Raw genomic sequence first — 18,262 nt, 5'->3', positions numbered from 1 at the left:
TAATATCACACCTTCCGAAGTGACAACTGGCCTTTATAGCCTGACATTCATTTTTAAGATTCCTGGACTGGAAACTACCCGGTCACCTTTGGTTCTTCCTCCTGCATAAACAGACGTTTACCAAAGGTCCCTTTTAATGGAAAATTTCAAATACACAAGAATAGAAAGAATAATCTAGACAAGCTTGTGAGCCTGACCAGAGCATCGCACTGATCTGCTGACAGCCATCCAGGTCTGCTTTCTCTCAAGCCTCAGCCTCTCAGAGGACTCAGGACGTCCTGGATGGTGGGTCCTTCCCTCCCTCACTACCTCAGTGCCCTTGGCTTTCAGTTCTGTACCATTAATTCTGCAGTTCCAAGTCCTGTGTTGGCCCCAACTTTTTTCCACTCCCAGGCTGGCCTTTGAGACCTCAGCCCCTCAATCTGGTGACTTCACACTGGTCAACTCTCTGTGTGTGCCATGCCCACAAGTGTCTCATTTGGGCTCTGCTCAAAGCATCCTAATGGATCTCCATATTTCAGAGCTGCCTCCTGACAGATGCTTTGCCTTTGTAAGGCACAGGACTGACCCTACCTAGCCAGCATCCCACACCTTCCACTGACGTCCAAACCCTGAGTGCGGCACACTGAGCCAAGCCTTGCAGAAGCACCTCTGCACTCTGCTTTCCCCTCCTCCAACCTCTTGTTCTGACATCCCTTTGTTCCCAAACTCCATCCCATCCCCTGCTAACAGATTCAACTTCATCCCCCTACTCCTATTGGCTCCCCCAGGATGTGATCACCACCTCCTTCTCTGCTTAGCCATATGATTCACCCCAACAAACCTCTGCAGAACTCATTGGCACAAGTCCTTGAGAGAAACCCTGTCATGGGGCCTGAGGTGGCATGGGATTGGAGGCTCCTTTAAGATGGGAGCAGTACCAAGGACGGGCAGGTGCTTGGAAATAGGCAAGTGCAATGGGATCATCACACAATAAGATAGCCAGAGTCAAAGAAACGGACAACATTGGATGCTGTGAAGAGGATGTGCCAAAATCAGAATCCTCAGACTGGTGGGAATAAAATGGAGCAGCCACTGTGGAAAGCAGCAGGGTGGTTCCTCAAGAGATTAACTGTGGAATTACCACTCTTTATCTATGCCCAAGGAAAATGAAACTATATGCCCACATAAGATGTGTCGATAAAGCCGGGCATGATGACGCATACCTTTAATCTCAGTACTCGGGAGGCAGAGGCAGGCGGATCTCTGTGAGTTTGAGGCCAGCCTGGTCTACAAAGTGAGTCCAGGACAGCCAGGGCTACACAGAGAGACCCTGTCTCAAAAAATGAAAAAAAAAAGATGTGTAGACAACTATGTAAAGCATTATTATTAGAAACAGCCAACAGGTAGAAACCACCCAAATGCCCATCAACTGGCAACTGGACAGAGAGAACACATAGATACCATAGAGTAGTGTCCAGTCAGGGACAGGAGACAAGTCCCTCTACATGACACATCATGGGTGAATCTCGGAAATGTGCTAAGCAAAAGAAGGTCGACACAAACACACGTGTCTTCGTTTACATGAAATGCTGAGAGTTGGTGAGGCTGCAGAGGCTGACACTAGACGACAGGTTGGTTACTCAGGGAGGGCCCGGGGGCAGCAGGGAAGGGAAGAGAGTTTCCTTTCCATGGTGATAAAACTGTTCTAGAACTGACTGTGGAGTGGGGGGTAGGGGTCGAATACAACCAACACCGGAAATGTCTGAATATCTCAGTAACTATGCTCATGCCCCAAAAAACGTTGATTCATGAAGCGTTAGTCACTCTGCCTTTCAGGACTGTTTTCAGGAGCCATACTTGACGTTCTTTCTCACCAGAGCAATGCTGTGTCGCTATCATCTCAGACTGCACATCATCCCAGCAGAGGGACTGAGACAGAGTGGGCACTGATGGCAGTTTGCTGAGAGAATAAAAGGGTATATGCTTTGCAGATTCCTCTTTGTCCCCCAATACCCTACAGAGGAACCCCTATCTTTAGGGAAGCCCGGTCTGGCCTATCCTGGCAATCCTACCCATTTCCATCCCAGTGTGTGCATTCCTGTTGTGGCAAGGATTGCTCTAAGCCTTACTCAATGCGTAACAGACCTGGGGCACAGGCAAGATAATCTGTCAGAAGCCTGGCATGGCACAGTCATTCCACAACAGCCCTGCTCTCACCATCCCCAGACCCTGCAGCTCACAGCTGCTCCCTCATACAAGCATTCACCACAGCTTTGGTGGGAACAAGCTCTACCAGGCAAACCAAGGTTCTCCTTATCCGGCAAGTGGCTGCCCACACTCCCAAGGTCAAACCCGACTGCAGCAAGCTTACCCGCAACTTGACCTGGGTCCGCTTGCGTAGCCACTTCTCTCGGGGGTTGGCAGGGCTCAGAGCCGTGGGGTCCAGGCCAGTGTTCTCCTTCACGCTTGCACTCTCATAACGCATCACCTAGCCAAAAGCAAGGAGGGGCTCGGCGACGTGGTCTCACGAGTTGGCCTCTTGCTGTAGTCTCACCTATTCTCAACACTTCACGTAAATAAAGTCCTTCTGCCTCCCCGGACTGTAGCCAGCTAGCCCCTGCTTCTGACCTCCCTATGGCATTGCCTGGATCCTGCTGGGGCCCTAGGAGCTGTTTCCCTTCCTACATGTGTGGACAGCTGGAGCCAGAGGACTATCCACCCTCTTGGTGGCTCTGTTTGGGGGCAGCCTCTGATCTTCATACCTGGATCCTGCAGCTACCTAACTAGCATTTGTTTGTTTTCTGCTTTTCCCTCCTGTATTCCAGGTGACCTTTCCCTAAGGCTAGCTGGAGCCTTGACTCAGCCCTGTCCCATTCTCAAGGCCATTGCTTCAGCCAGCAGCACTCCTTTCCTCCAGTCTAGAACCTTCCTGCTTCGTCATTCTCTTCAACATCTAAAATGCCTACCACTGCTCATTTTATGTAAAAATGGCCTCTTGTTGGAGACTCTCGTGCCTCTTAGCTCCCATGGCACCCAGCCCCCGTGAGACTTCTGCACTCCATCTCTGTCTCCTCACCCGCGTCCTCTCCTCTGTCTACCCCATCAGCTTCTGTCCCCAGCACTTCACTGAAGCCAGTGCTGCTGTCCCTGGGACGGCCATAGCTCCTGTCTACTTGTTCCAGGTCCTCCTCCAGCCTATGAGGACGATCTCAAGCGTTCCTTCACATGGATCTCCCCCCATCTCCCTGCATGGCTCCAGACTTGTCTATGAGCTGCTTGCTGTGGTGACCTCATTGGTATCTTTATGGATTTTCAAGGACACTGCCAAGGTCTGATGGCAACCACATTTTCATCTCTAGTCCTCAAATCTTTGCCAAGCTCCAAACTCACTGCCCCAGCACCTACCATGTGTCTCACCCTCCAGAAGCACAGCTTTGACCCTCTAGCCCAGCCCTGCTCTGCCAAGGTGCTAGGAAGTAGTTCCTATGGTTACTAATGGGGAGACTGGATCAGATACCTGGCTCCTTCCCTCTGCTCAGATCTCAGTAAGTACTGCCACTAGAATCCGTGTGCCATTCCCCTTGGCACCTAGTTCAATCTGTCATGTCCTGGTGGGGCTCTCATACTATCTCTGCTTCCCAGGAACCCCAAGGCTCCTTTCCTGGACCCCCTACCAGCATCCCCAAACCTTCCTTCTCCAAGCACAGGTCAGCCAATAACCCTCACATCCCTGCCATACCCAGATTAAACCACACCAGACCTTCAGAACTGCCCCCAACTCTCTGCCCTCCAATCTTCAGGGTTTGGCCTTCCTGATACTCATTTTTAAAGACAAAGACACTGAGACCCAGAGGGACCAGGCATGCATTGCTCCGGCTCCTCCATGTTGATGCACAGACATGGCTTCATCTGCAAGTTTGACTCAATTATCTAGAAATTCGGTGTTCTTAAGGGAGCCCTTCTCTAGCCTGTCACTTTCTCTTGGCACCAGTGCCCCAGGGCTTTCCCAGCACTATCAGGGGCCACAGGAGAAGCCTGGGATTCCCTAGAGGGTCCAACAGGCTGGGCCCAATAAAGGAGCCACAGTACCTGTCTCAAGATGAAGGCAACCACATCAGTAGACTCCCAGTAGCTGGCGTGGAAGAGATGGGGCAGGGCCACAGTGGGGAAGGCGGTGAGGACATCAGGACAGTACAGGGCATAGTCAATCCTCTTGGTTCCCCACCATTTGGCTGTGACTGTGGGGCCAAGAGAGAAGTGAGGGCAGCATGGCCAAAAGCCACAAGGCATAGACTCATTGGAGATGTGTCAACAAGCTTGGGGCCACAGCAGCTTCTCTGCAAGAGCCGGATGGGGAGGGGACCCCTACACCTACACCTTCACCAGCCCTTCCGATTACCCTCCACTAAGACATGGGCTCCCAGCTAGTCACAAGGGGGAGGACCAGGCCCACGGAGACAGCCATAGCTGCACCCCAGGGTGCAGTTCCACAGTGATTTCCCATGGCCTCTCTCCAAGGTCAGGAATCAGTCTGCCTGCAAAGGTCAGGGCATAGTGCATGATCAGAGGTCAGAGGCCTGTATAGGGTCAGAGGTCAAGACTACGTATAAGGTCAAAGCACCATTCAAGATCAGAACTCAGACTCAAAGGTTGGAAATAAGGCTAAGCTGGTAGTGTTTGCCCAGCATGTGTGAGGGCCTTGGGCTTAATACCTAGTATTGAGTTTGGGGAGGGCAGGAAGAACATAGTCCTAGATGGTACATTCAGGGCTCTGTCCTATGTCAGAGCTTAGCCTAGGAAATCAATGAAGACTCCAAAGAAAACCAGATCAGTCCTCCACCCACCACCAAGCCCCAAACCCCACTCTATTTCCCAAGGACAAGAATGTCATCATGGCTTCTTTCACAATTCCTCCCAACCCAAGGGCCTGCCCACAATAGCCCTGCTGTGGACCCACCACCCCCAGGGAAGGTCCCTGTCCCTCAATGCAGCTGGGCCCCAGAAGGATCTCACTCACTGCGGGAGGCACCCATAGGTGCCAGGCTGTCCGAGGACTCTGAACTGTCGCTATGGGAGCTGCCTTCGCTTAGTCTCCGTCCTGGGCGTTGGAATCTTGGGGCATGAAGGGGCGAAGCAGGGGCGTCCAGAAGTGGGGGGCTCCCCCTGGAGCTGCCCTCCAGGAAGAGGGGGCTGTGGGTGTGCAGGGCATCAGCTGGAGGGGGAATTGCAAGGTCAGGGCAAGCAATGAGTCTCCAACAGAGTGCCTTACTTAGCGCCAGCCCCATGCTGGGCAAGAGACTGGAAATGCAGAGAAGCTAGGCCAGGCCTAGCAGGCTACTAGCGCCCCATACCCACCCACCCACCAGCATAGTACAGCTGCGGGTGATACAGACATGAGTGGTGATCTCAACATCACCCTATCTCCCAAAAGCCACCGGGAAGCCTGCCTGAGCTATTGGCCCTAAGGCCTAGCTGAGGTCATGATGTAATGTCCTCTCTCTCTCTCTCTCTCTCTCTCTCTCTCTCTCGTCAAATTCTTCCCCTGATCCACGGAGGCAAACGTCTGAGGTGAAAGTAGATGGAGATGACTTCAGCCTGCAAGCTGGAGGTGGGGGACCTCTAAGATCGGGGGAGCCCCTTTTTGGAGGGAACATCAAGCTTTGAGCCTGCTTCCTCATAGTTATAGACAAATGTATCCCTTTGAGGAGAGGAGCAAGGATGCGTAAGTTTTAACCCTGAAATGAGTCACAGGTGTAGCATCCCCCCCATCTCTGGCCAAAACCTCTGAAAACCATTAGGCTGGAGTTCCTCAATGGTGATATGGAGCTATGGAGGCAAGACTCTGGTTGCCAAGTGCCTGGCTGTCCACTTCAGGCCTGCCTTTGGCCATATCCCCAGTCACGTATGTGTCCCTTTGAACCCAGAATGCACTGGTCCTTCGCTAAACTACTCTAAACCAAGCTACTCTAATTATCCCTCCAAGGCCTCTCTACCTCTCCAAATGCACCCCTCCTCCAGGCCTTGTCCGTGATTCCCAGCTGTGCCTGTGCAGGGTCTGGGATGGGCACTGGGAAACAGCACTGGGCACGCACCTTTGACTTGCCCTCAGGCCAACAACTCCACTGTTATTCCAGCCTTAGCCATAGAAGCTCAAACGGAAGCCTGCCAGTGGGCGGGGTGGGCAAAGCCCTGGCACCAAGATGCCTGGCAGAGAAGGTCCTTGGCCAAAGCAGCTACTCTAGAGCAATGAAGCCTTCTGGCTTCCTGCCCTCTCCTCTATCAGCCCAGCCCTGCTCCCATGAGCCACCCCATAGCTGACAGCTTGAGAGACTGAGCCAGAAAGAGCATTCCTAGAACCTACCAGCCACCAACTCGGCACGTTCTCACGGCCCCAGGACCTACCGAGCAGGAGAGAGTGCCCGTCGCCCAGGGGAAACCTCTGGTAGCGAGGCACGCTGACAGGAGGCACCAGGTGGAACTTGGGCTCCAACAGTGGCTCGAGCCGTGAGGCAGAGGGATCCGCACAGTGGAAGAAGCTGTAGACCTGGCTACAGGCAGGACGCATCTGGAACCCTGGGGGGGGGGGGGGAAGACACATGCAGAAGCGCCTTTCTAATGGCTCTAAATTCCTCCCTAGAACGCAGCCTTGAGTGGCTCACTCTCTCTCCTGCTCAAACACATGCAGAAGCGCCTTTCTAATGGCTCTAAATTCCTCCCTAGAACGCAGCCTTGAGTGGCTCACTCTCTCTCCTGCTCAAACACATGCAGAAGCGCCTTTCTAATGGCTCTAAATTCCTCCCTAGAACGCAGCCTTGAGTGGCTCACTCTCTCTCCTGCTCAAACACATGCAAAGCGCCTTTCTAATGGCTCTAAATTCCTCCCTAGAACGCAGCCTTGAGTGGCTCACTCTCTCTCCTGCTCAAACACATGCAAAGCGCCTTTCTAATGGCTCTAAATTCCTCCCTAGAACGCAGCCTTGAGTGGCTCACTCTCTCTCCTGCTCAAACACATGCGAAGCGCCTTTCTAACGGCTCTAAATTCCTCCCTAGAACGCAGCCTTGAGTGGCTCACTCTCTCTCCTGCTCAAACACATGCAGAGCCCCTTTCTAATGGCTCTAAATTCCTCCCTAGAACGCAGCCTTGAGTGGCTCACTCTCTCTCCTGCTCAAACACATGCGAAGCGCCTTTCTAACGGCTCTAAATTCCTCCCTAGAACGCAGCCTTGAGTGGCTCACTCTCTCTCCTGCTCAAACACATGCAAAGCGCCTTTCTAACGGCTCTACACAGCTCCCTGGAATGAAGCTTGAGTAGCCTCCTCTGCTCAAGAACCTCCCCTGGGTCCTTGCTACCAGTCTTAGGGTCTGTATTTCTGTACTAAAACACCATGACCAAAAGCAACTCGGGGAGGAAAGGGTTAATTTCATCTTACAGCTCTCAGGTCACACTCCATCACTGGGGGAAAGTCAGGGCAGGAACTCAAGTCAGGAACCTAGAGGCAGGAACTGAAGCAGAGGCCATGGGGGAGCGCTGCTTGCTGGCTTACTCGGTTCGATTTCTTATACACCCCAGGACCGCCCACCCAGGGACAGCACCACCGGCAGCGGGTTGGGCCTTTCAGGCCTTTCCACATCAATCATCAGTTATGAAAATGCCCCCGCAGTCTTGCCTACAGGCCAGTCTTATGGAGACATTTTTCTCAATTGTGGTTCCCTCCTCTCAGATGAGTTTAGCTTGTGTCAATTTGACAGAAAACTAGCCATCACACTATCCATCCAGTTTGGCACTGAAGGCCTTGTCAATCTGCTGCCTGGAGGGGCACCATGGTTGACGGCCAGCACTGCAGCCCTGGTGAGCCCCTGCAGGCTTCATGACCTCCTTCCTCTGTGCTCAGGCAGTACTTTCTTCAGACTACTGTTGACACTGTTGACACTGGGATACTTCTTTAAGTTCACCTAACCACTATGCTGAGACCAAGTGAAGCACTTCCTACACTGGCCAGCAGGTGTCTCCAGGGAGGCCCTTGCCTCCCAGCAATCCTGGGTCAGGAAGCTTAGATCTGCTGGACTCTGAGTGCCTTAAGTCTCCTCTGCAACGCTGAAGCCATGTGTTCTGCCTCTCCTTCATCCAGCTCCTCACTTGAGAGCCTCAGTAGAGCCTCAGCAGCACTCCTATGCTCAGACTCTCTGTAAGGTGCATGCTGGTCAATTGGCGTCATGTCTCTGCTTTATAAGAGCTGGAAAGAGCTTTCAGGCTTCAGGTGCCACATGGCAAAGGCACCCAGGGCTAGTTTGGGTAGGGAGGTTCTAAGACTCATCTGGCTTCAGGAACTGTGCTGGGCACAGGGAGGAAGGGTTTGCTGTGACAGAGGGAATGTTTGTGGCCTACGTCCTCTTGGAGGCATGACCACAGGACAGAGGACCAAGTAATCTAGGGGCATGTGGAAGGAACAGTGAAGCCACCAGGCTGCCTCACGTTGGTCCAAGCTGGAGAGGCTGCCTGTCCTCTCCCCCTGTTTCTATCATTTCTCTGTATCTACTCTGTCTACCCTCCCGCCAGCCCCCAGGTTGATCCCCTGAGCCGTTGGCTAACTCATACCCACCATCTATCCCAGGCAGCACTGTCCTCCGCATGGCCAGGACCAGGCCCAGGGGTGAGCCAAAGAGGAAGAAGTCAGACACGTCAAAGTCAAAGCGACCCAGGCTGACCTCAGAGAGCTGGGGTGTGCGAGCCGCAGGAGCCTCAGCCTCATCCTTCAGCACACTGGAGTGGATGCTGCCAGGGGAAGGACGGTAGATCAGAGGGGGGCCAGGCCCATGGGAGTGTCCACTCTGCAGCACGGCTGCATTCTGAGAGCAGGGTGCCCAACCCTCTATCACCGGAATGGGACTCAGAACCAGAGACCACTTTTGACATCATCCACACAGACTAGTGACTCCCGCGTTGGCCACCCAGACCCAGCCAATATTTGTCTAGAGCTGAGTTCAGCAAACGTTTTCCATACAGGGCCAAGTGGTGAGTCTGAAAGACTTCATGGGCCATCTGCATCCACAGCCTGGACTTATTCTGCCATGTCAGAGAGCCAAAAAAAAAAAAAAAAAAAAAAAAACTAAGCAAACAAACATGATTAAGCAATCTGTGTAGCTGGGCTCTGCTACAACTTTTCTTATGAAACCTCGCTAAGCACCTGAGAGCAACCGAGCGTCCTGCACAGGCAGGTCTGCCCCTCCATGCTGTTTGTAACAGCCACCTTGGAAATCCCTGCACTTCCCACAGGAGGCCATCCTGACCAGCACATGGTCCAGCTGGCTGCTGCTGGTGATGCTGTCAGCACCAGGGTTTTTTGTTTTTTGTTTTTTTGTTTTACCATAACTCATTTCAGGCCACAGGCAGTCACAGGTGCAAACAGCCTGGCCTCCCCTCCCCCTCCTCTTGACATATGCCTGAAAGCAGGACCCTACATTCTCATCCCATGAGCCCAATATACCCCAAAACTTCAAGGTTGGGGTTAGCCACAGATGTAGAGCTGGGTGCTGAAGGTGAGCAGAGGCTAAGGCTGCCTCCCTGGGACAGTATAGGGTTAAACCATGACAGGGGTATTTCATGATGTGTTAACTTCTGAAAGCAAATTAATCTAAAATACTCCAGTTGGAGAAAAACCTTTCAAAGTTAACAGTTAAATGCTACAGGTGAGGGGTCCACCCTCAGGAGTGAGCCAGCGTGCAGACGGGGGCACCCAGTCTTCACACACTGCCTCCTCTTCTCAGCCAATGATGACGGAGTTTAACCACATATATTTCATGTGCAGCACGGTCCCTAAACACATGCCAACTACTTAATTGCCAGAGAAGCAGCCATCTGTTCCTTCACCAGAGGGAGAAGCTGGCTGTGTTGGGCTCACCACTGAAAGTCGCAGATATCTGATTGCTCTTCAGATTTGGGATTTCCTATAGGATGTTTCAAGGATGAACCAGAAATGTTGAGTTTTTCACCTCACAACCCCCATTTGTACATGGATGCTGCTCCAGAGACTGATTTGATAGAGGAGCCTTAACATTCAAAGCTCAGCACTACAGAACCTGCAGCCTCCTATCCCGCCTCCAGGAATCCATCTCCAGCCACAGAGATGTATCCCAGGACCTCAGTGAATGTGACAAATCTTTTGCATATGGCGCTTTTCCTATAGTTAATGTGCCTGAGATAAAGTTTAATTTACACATTAAGCACATTAAGAGAACAATTAATCCCATGAAAAAAGAGAACAATTAATAAAATATAACAATTGTAACAATATATTGGGATGTAAGCTACATAGGTGTCTCTTGCAAAGTATTATAAATTTATATTTTCTCTTAGAGAGGACGCCTGCAGCTTCTCTGGGTCAGATCTAAAATTTGCAGCATCATTATTTACTCTCACCCTTTGGGACCTTTACAAAGTAAATCAAGGACCATGTGAACACAAGCACTGTGGTACCGTGACAGTGGATCTGATACTTGAGATGGCAGCCAAGCGATCAACAGGTAAGCAGCGTACACCGAGCAGACACACTAGACAAAGGAGTGATCCGTAGCCAGAGCAAGACAGCACGAGAGCTCATCGTGCTACTTACAGTTTAGAGTTGATTTACTTCTGGAACTTTGTGTTTAAGATCATCAGATCATGGTTGGCCACAAGTGGAAGCCACAGTATACAAAACCACGGATAAGGCGAGACTACCCTAAGTCCAGCATGTACATTAATGTTTATGCACAATGTTTATGCACAAAGGTCTCCAGCATAGGGCATAGAGAGACAACTGGTTACCCCACCCACCGTCAGGGGGCTCACAGCCACCTGTAACTCCAGCTCCAGGGGATCCAGTGCTCTCTTCTGCCTATGTAGGTTCTTACGCATGAATACACAGACACACATACACGTAAGTGAAACTAAAAATAATCTGTAAAAAAAAATATATATCCAGTATAGCGTTTTTTGTAATAGCAAAGCACTGGAAAAACCCAGAATATCCAATTAGGAAATAGTTATTAATCCAAATTTATATTGCATTAAGGATATTTGCCAAGTATTTTTAATTATATAGGGGAAAGGTCACAGTGTAAGAGACTTTGGGTTCTTTGTTATTTAGTAAAACTACATATAAATTATGTAAAAAAAAAAAAAAAAGAACACACACACACACACACACACACACACACACACACTGTTCTGATGGCCCCATGATACTTGTCACTTAGGGAGCAAGTGAGGGAAAGTGGACGGGGCAGAAAGGGGGAAACTGAAGAGAAATGAAGAGGAAAAGACACCCCCATCCCCACCAGTTTGGGTCCACGTTCAGTGCTCATTTCTCTCCTGAATCAATGTGCAGATGGTTCATTTAGCTGCTCATTGGCCACCCTTTCCAGAAAGTGCAAGGATGGTTTACGGCATCTGTCATGTCCAGGACACTGAGGTGAGGACAGGGGGAGCAGGATGCTGGCCCCAGGTCTTCAGGATCCAGTGGTGTGACATTTCCTTCTCTGAGAAACAATTAGTACAAGCCCTGGGGTAGTCCACCGAGCATGCCCCCTATCTGTGACCTCAACAGACTCTCCGAGCTATACAAGAAGCCGCTGGGCAGCCCTATCCTTTCACAGAGAGGAAGCCAAAGCCCAGAGAGGTGGAACAGACAGTCCCCAGTGTCTGCAGGTTTGAACAGAGAAGAGACAAACAGAAGGAGATTCCCTGGTGTGGATGCAGGGCCAATGACAAATGGCTCTGGTTCCAGAAATCTTCTGCTATGTATGAGGCCCTGTGGGAGGGTCTAGGATTACTGGCTGGCCACAGGCCCGGCTGGTGACTCTGAGCCAGCACCCCTGCTCTCATGGATACCCTGAGCTGTGAAGGCAGCAGCTGGGAAAGGCTTACCTTGAGAGGAAGGCGTGATGCTGGGTGATGGCCTCGCAGTCGTAAGTGGAGGAGTCACTCTGTTTCCGTGCCGGTGGCCTCTTGGGGTCCTCATCCTCCACTCCACTAGAGACATCAATGTTGCTCTTGCTGAGACGCTTGCTACTGGCCAGATTGCAGTCCTCCTCCACCGCCAGAGGGGAATCCTTGAGCAGAAAGCGTAGCAACCCTAAGGGTTCTGGGACTCTGCCTCCTCCCCTCGGCACAAGTGAACCATGTACTCATGGCGGTAGGTGGTGGTGTAGGCACACAGCACATAGGCTGTCTCCTATAGCCACAGGGATGGACAACCTAGTCAGGACGCTGGACAGCTTTCTAGGGAGACGAGCATTAGCAGGCATCCTCTGGGCCCATTTCTTGGTCTGCGCTAACGTGCTTTTGCTGTTCCCATACCCTTTGTTCCGCAGACGCCATAATGCCAACACGAACGCCCAGCCCCACCTTCCCCTGGGAAGCCACCTGCTCCTGAGATACACACAGAGACATGCCCCCTCTCCCATCCCCCAGCCTGACCACACCTGGGTACTGCTGATGCTCCCCTTCCGACTGCTGCTTCCAGGGCTGTCCCCTGAGGGCCCCGCACTGTAGCAGATGGCATCGAAAGCCAGGAGGCCGCCCACACAGTCCCCGATGAGACACACCTGCAGAGGCACAGCTGGGCTGCAGGCTTGCCTGCCGCAGCCCTCTCACCCGACATCCAGTTGGAGTAGGGGCATGTCCCCATGAGAGAATAAGTAATCTGTCCTAATGAGTTGCTTAGGGCCCAAATGGAGGGTAGGCTCATCCTGACAGCAGATTTCCTTTGGGGTCAGCCAGAGGTCCATGGTCAGGCCATGCTTAGGAGTCAGACTAGCTGAGAGTCAGCATGGACTCCAAATCAGGGGCAGTTTTTCTGTCTGTAAAATGGGGACAGCTCCCCCCATCAAAGGCCTCCTTCAGTCTCAGATGCTACAATTCTAGGCTGCCTTGATCCTTGCAACACACCTCAGCCCCTCTTTTAGGTAGCAGTTGGCACAGAGTGGGAGAAAGTAAGATGTCCTACCTGCCCACTGAAGCCAGTCCCATCAGAGGACTTGAGAAACTCGCCGTAGATGTGATTGGCTCGCTCGATGACAGTGGCAACAGCATCCTGGTACTGTGGGGAGGAGATGGCCAGCAGGGGTAGGGCAGCCAGGGGAACGTGATCCTGGCTGGTGCTGAGGCAGCCCTCGTCGTGGCTATAGGGGTTCAGGCTGCAGACAGGGGGCCCAAAGTCAGCCTAGCCAGGACCGAGAAATGGGTGGCATGGGCCTTTAGGCTCTTTGCACCATGCCCAGCTCCAGAAAATGTAAGGACCCAGGATAAGGTCTCATGATGCAAATCACAAACAATGGGGTGGGGCGGGCGGTGGGTGGAGGTGGGGCATGAGGACTCAAGGCTGGGCTGACTCTATTTATGCCAGCCTATGCTAGCCTATGGTGTAGCACAGCCACACTGTCTGGCAGGAGCCTGAAAACCACCCGAATCCTGAAAGATGTTAAGGAATCTAACTTCTAACGTAGAACAGGGAGGGTAAACAGCACCCTGGTAGACGTCCTGGAGGAGGAAGCCGCTGGGTTAAGAAGAGGCTTCGGGAACCCTGAGAAGGGAGCAGTGAGGGAAGAAACTGATCGTGGAGATGGGGCAACTGCTCCAGTGTAAAGGTGGCACCTAGCTGCGAGTACGATGGTATGTTCTATGTTCAGGGGACAGACCCTCTGCTTCATCGGTTTTGCAGAGATGCCTAGGAGCCTCCCATACAGAATTCCACCAGAGGACACCACATCTCTCCATCTCCCTCCTAGGAAGTCCCTCATCCCTCCCTGGGCAGCCCAGACTTAACATGACTTCCCATCCCTACCCAGATTGCCTCTGTGTTGCACCCTCCCCTCCCCCCACCCCCCTGTATCCCCCCCCCCATGTTTCACGCAACCCTAATGTTTTGCTGGGCCCAGCTGGACAGACGCAGAGGGAGTCTGAGAACGTCTTACTTGAGGCCAACAGCCCGCCCTTACCCCACATGCCTAGCTCCAGAGCGCCTAAGGCTGGGAGCAGACTGGACGAGAACCAACAGAATCTAGGACAGGTGATGAGACTCAGGCACCCTCAGCACGTGGCAGCGTCCTAGCAGTGTGTGAGGCAGGCCCCACCAACCATTTCTCATCTCTAAAGAACACAAATTAGAGGAAACAGGCCTCGATTGCAGCCGGAGAGATTTTAATTAGCCGAGAAGGAGCTCCCTCCCAGCAGTGATTACGGGTGATTAATGGCCCTGGCAAGGGCTGTGGGGGGGTGGGGGTGGGGGGAAGTAAGCTCCCTCCTGCTGCCCCTCAAAGGGCCTGACCATCCGTCTTCCTGAGATAGGGATGACCCAGCTCTGGAGGTCAGCTATCCTGGGGGTGGGTGAGAGGCAGGGGTCTTGAGATGGATTGTGGACCAACAAGATTAACTCTGGGACTACTGTGAGTATGAGGGACACAGCCTTGCCTCCGGCTCAGCTGCTCCTTAATCCTACAACAGAAGAACAGCAGCAAGCCTTTGTCTAAGGAGCAGAGTCCAGGGCTCCACCCCCTCAGCTGCTGCACCTCCTGCGTTTGACATGAGGTGCAGGAGAGACTGGGGCAGTTGGCTAAGCTGGGAAGCCACAGATTTGCTTCCTGTCTTCTATCTCTGATGGAGAAACCACCTGAGGGCATCCTAGGAACCCAGGAAAACCAGCCTCTGAGCACCATTCAGGGAGCACGTGCAGGGAAACGAATGGTTCTCTCCTGCTAGATCTGAGCCAATGGAAGTGGAAGACAGGGCTCTAGGGCCCATCCCACACTGGAGCCCCTGGGCTCAGAGCCCCATCTGGCTGCAGCTAAGCTTATAAGCTTCCTTCTCTTGGGACCTTGAGTGTGCCTCCAAAGAAGAAAGCCTGGGGGAGGGGTTTGAAGGAGGGACTATCTGAGGCCTTTATGAGGGGGGCATGAGACAGGGGTGCCAACAGCTCCCTTTCACCTCACCTGCAGGGAATTCTGGCCTCCCTGCATCAGTCTTGACAATTTACTTTTTGTCCAGGCCACCTGGCCCTGCAGGTGCACAAAGCCTGTTTTGCAGACAATTAGAAAGAAAGCAGGTGTCCTACTGGCTCCAAGCACCCACCTTCAGCTACTTCAACACTGACACCTGGAGCAGTGGAGCCCTCAAGTCCTGGCAAGGCAGATGGACCCCATTCCCACAGAGCCCTTGGTCCCTCAGTCTGTCCCTCACTGGTGCGTAGGTCCACATTAAGAGGCATGTACTGGAATTTGCAGAAAGTGGCCTCATGTTCAGCCTCTGCTTCTGTCATACCATCTTTTCCCTCCCAGGTACTACCAGTTGGCTCTCAGCTATGAGCTAAGACAGGACATTCTCCACCAATAGGAAACAGAGACCCAAGTGTAGCCCTGGGCCTAGAAAGAGGTCAGTGCCACAGCCAGTGACATCACAGATCTGTGTGGGCATCTCCCGTGTGCTGTGGTGTGTTTAGACGCACCCGCACCCCAGCACCAGCATCCTTACCCTCTAGAAATCAGTCAATAACATTATCACCTCCATTCTACAGATTAGGGGGGGGAGGGGAGGAGGGGAGGAGGGGAGGAGGGGGGACCTGAGGCAGGAAAAGGTTACAAGATTCCCCAAGGTCACAGAGCCAGGATCTAGTCCAGGCTGACTGTAGGGGACATACACTTAGCCTCACTGTGACATTCAAGTTAACTTCTCTGGGAGGTCTTCCTTGACTGAGTGCCAGCCGTGCCTTGGTCCGCTGCCTCCATTAGAACACCCATGCCTATGGGGCCGTCCTCTAGTGTGAGACTGCCTTGGTATGATTCCTGCCTCCATTCTCTGGATAACTGGTAGAAATGGATAAAACTTCCGAGGCCCATTTCTTGCGTGATTCAAACGGAAGCATAGGCAGTAGAGCTGGGCTAGCGCTGGGACCTTGGCACTCCCGGGTCCCCGGCAGACGACTCTTAGTGGCCATATCCCACTAGAGACACTCTCAGAAACTCTGACGTGACACCCGGCAGGTGCCCCAAGGCAGGGGTATCCCGTCCACTTACACCTCCCACACCAAACTCAGACAGTGGAAACAAGCCAGAATAACTCACTTAGAGACGAGCGAGAAAGCCTCCGAGCAGATGGCAGGACAAGGGACGAATTTGATGAGGATGTGGCCCAGGGCAGCAGGGAAGTGGGCGCGCATGACCTTCTCCAGCACTGAGCTGAAGGTGTGAATGTCGGCCGCCTTGCAGGAAGGGTCACCAGAGCCAGTGTCCAGGACGTTGCCCCCATGCAGCACCAGCAGGAGGACATGCGTCTTGCAGGAGCGCTGTGAGCAGCCTTCCTGAGGAGGACACGGCAGAGATAGAGACAAGCAGGCAGCAGAAATCCAGGACGCACAAGGACAGAGACACAGGGACAATGGCTGACACTCCATGACCACTGTGGGACTCTGGACCATCCAGAAGGCTACCAGGAGGGCCAGGTCCTCAATGGGCAGCACAGAAAGATGAGTCTAGAGTGACTCTTCTTGTCCCTATGGGAGCCTGAAGCCCAGAGAACAACTCAAAGGCCATACAGCACAGAACAGGATGGAAGCTAGGCAGCCTGTCTACCATCCTAGGGCTCTCCCGAGGATGCTGGCCACGGATGGACCAAATGCCTCAAAACCCAGCGCACCTCTCCATCTTCATGGATCTCGATGCTTCCTTGGGCTGGGAACCGCTGCCTTCTAAGGGACACTCGGTACAGTTCTCCTGCAGAAAGGACAGAGGAAGAATGCAGCAGGTTCCCACTGCACTAATGTCCCCTAGGTCAGCCCTGGGTTATTAGGAAGCTAGAAGTACAGAAAATAGCTAGGGATTGTCCCGAGTCTGGGCCCTCATCTCTGGAGCCTATACAACGCAAAATGGCTTAGCCCTTCTATGGAAAAGAAGCCCAGCAGAGGGCAGCCATCTTAGATGAGACAGGATGTCCTAAGAAAGAGTCATCCTGCTTACCTCACCAGTAGTAGTGGCAGTCGTGATAGAGTCCTGTGACATCCAGGAATTTGGCCCCTGAAAACAGCTGGAGAGTGTGACCAGGCTAAGATCCCCTGTGCCTCCTGGGCGTGCATCTGAGGAGCTTCCAGGAGGTTTAGCTCTGAACCCAGGAGCTGAGTTGAGAAGCTTCCGTCCCTGGGTCTAGTGCCAGACAGAGGCCAAAACAGAGCAAAGGGCTGGGATGGTCACGGTGTCAGCCTTGGGATATTATGTTTCTGAGTCTCCACCTTCTGGCTGGAGTTACCCTCTGGGCTCCACTATATTCATGTGCTTTGTGTGGCCGGGCAGGTCACAGGACTTCTCAGCCTTTACCACTGTGCAAGCCCAGCACTCATTAGAAAATATTTATTTTTCATTTTCGTTTTCCTCCTTTGGTTGGCTGGGGGCTTGTTGCTTATTTTTTCTTTTATTGTATTACTTACTTGTTTGTGTGTATAATTTGTGTGTGCACACATACACACATGCAGAGGACAACCCACAGCAGTCAAGTCTCTCCTTTGATCATGTGAGCCCCAAGGATTGGACTTGGGTTATCAGACTTAGTGGCAAGTGCCCTTATCTGCTGAACCACTTTACCAGCCTGTTGTTGAGTGTTTTGCCTTAATGTATATCTGTGTAACACGTGTGCCACCGTTTTCCATAAAGGTCAAAGAGAATCCAGGACATTGGATCCCCTGGGACTGGAGTTACAAACGGTTGTGAGCTACCATGTGGGTGCTAATAGTTGAACCCAGATCCTCTGCAAGAACACGTGCTCTTAACCGTGGTGTCAACTTTCCACATTGGTGCATCAGCCTCTGCAGCACCCGCCTCCTCCGCCCAGTAATTATAATTTTAAAAATATCTGCTTGGGATTGGGAATGTAGCTCAGAGGTAGAACACAATTGCCTAACATGCACAAGGCCTGGGTTCCATTCCTACCCCCAAAAATAAAATAATCAAACTTGGATAATGCTCCTAGGGGGATAGCAGGGCTTTGAACTATATGGCCCAGGCGGGGGAAGGAGACCACTCAGAAAAGGAAGGCCACCATGTAGGATGACACTGACATCAACTAGGAGCTTTGAGGTCATTCAGAAGTGTGCTGCCAACTGCCTAACCCAACACCTCCTCCAGGAATGATTTCTTGGAGCCCCTGAGCTCCCATTGCTGTAATACAAGGGTCTATAGCCAAGAAAGAACCTGCCACTTGTTTTGTAAATAAAGTTTCCTTAGAAAACAGACAGCTCATATCTTTACATATCATCCATGGC

At 52.3% G+C, this 18,262-nt stretch overlaps 1 protein-coding gene across 5 annotated transcripts in view; it reads right to left on the bottom strand.

The window, feature by feature from the left end:
- The window catches only part of PITPNM3 (PITPNM family member 3), a 91,129-nt gene that overhangs the window by 11,968 nt on the left and 60,899 nt on the right, over positions 1-18,262 (bottom strand). For 4 of the 5 annotated variants that reach the window (XR_014775523.1, XM_084762329.1, XM_084762328.1 and 1 more), the window contains 10 exons: positions 16,648-16,724; positions 16,077-16,312; positions 12,968-13,157; positions 12,444-12,566; positions 11,887-12,071; positions 8,582-8,754; positions 6,385-6,555; positions 5,000-5,194; positions 4,072-4,220; positions 2,354-2,470 (listed from right to left, as the gene is read on the bottom strand). Coding sequence is in view for 4 of the 5 variants with exons in the window: in XM_084762329.1 (XP_084618455.1) it covers positions 2,354-2,470; positions 4,072-4,220; positions 5,000-5,194; positions 6,385-6,555; positions 8,582-8,754; positions 11,887-12,071; positions 12,444-12,566; positions 12,968-13,157; positions 16,077-16,312; positions 16,648-16,724 (1,616 nt within the window). In the remaining variant the exon portion in view is untranslated. The remainder of the gene's footprint in view (positions 1-2,353; positions 2,471-4,071; positions 4,221-4,999; positions 5,195-6,384; positions 6,556-8,581; positions 8,755-11,886; positions 12,072-12,443; positions 12,567-12,967; positions 13,158-16,076; positions 16,313-16,647; positions 16,725-18,262) is intronic. The other variant, XM_084762331.1, reaches the window with a different exon arrangement.

This window comes from Acomys minous (genome assembly GCF_964271855.1).
Source record: "Acomys minous genome assembly, chromosome: 16".
NCBI lineage: Eukaryota > Metazoa > Chordata > Mammalia > Rodentia > Muridae > Acomys > Acomys minous.
Note: the sequence above shows the minus strand (reverse complement) of the source record. Positions and strands in the feature narration are given on the sequence as shown.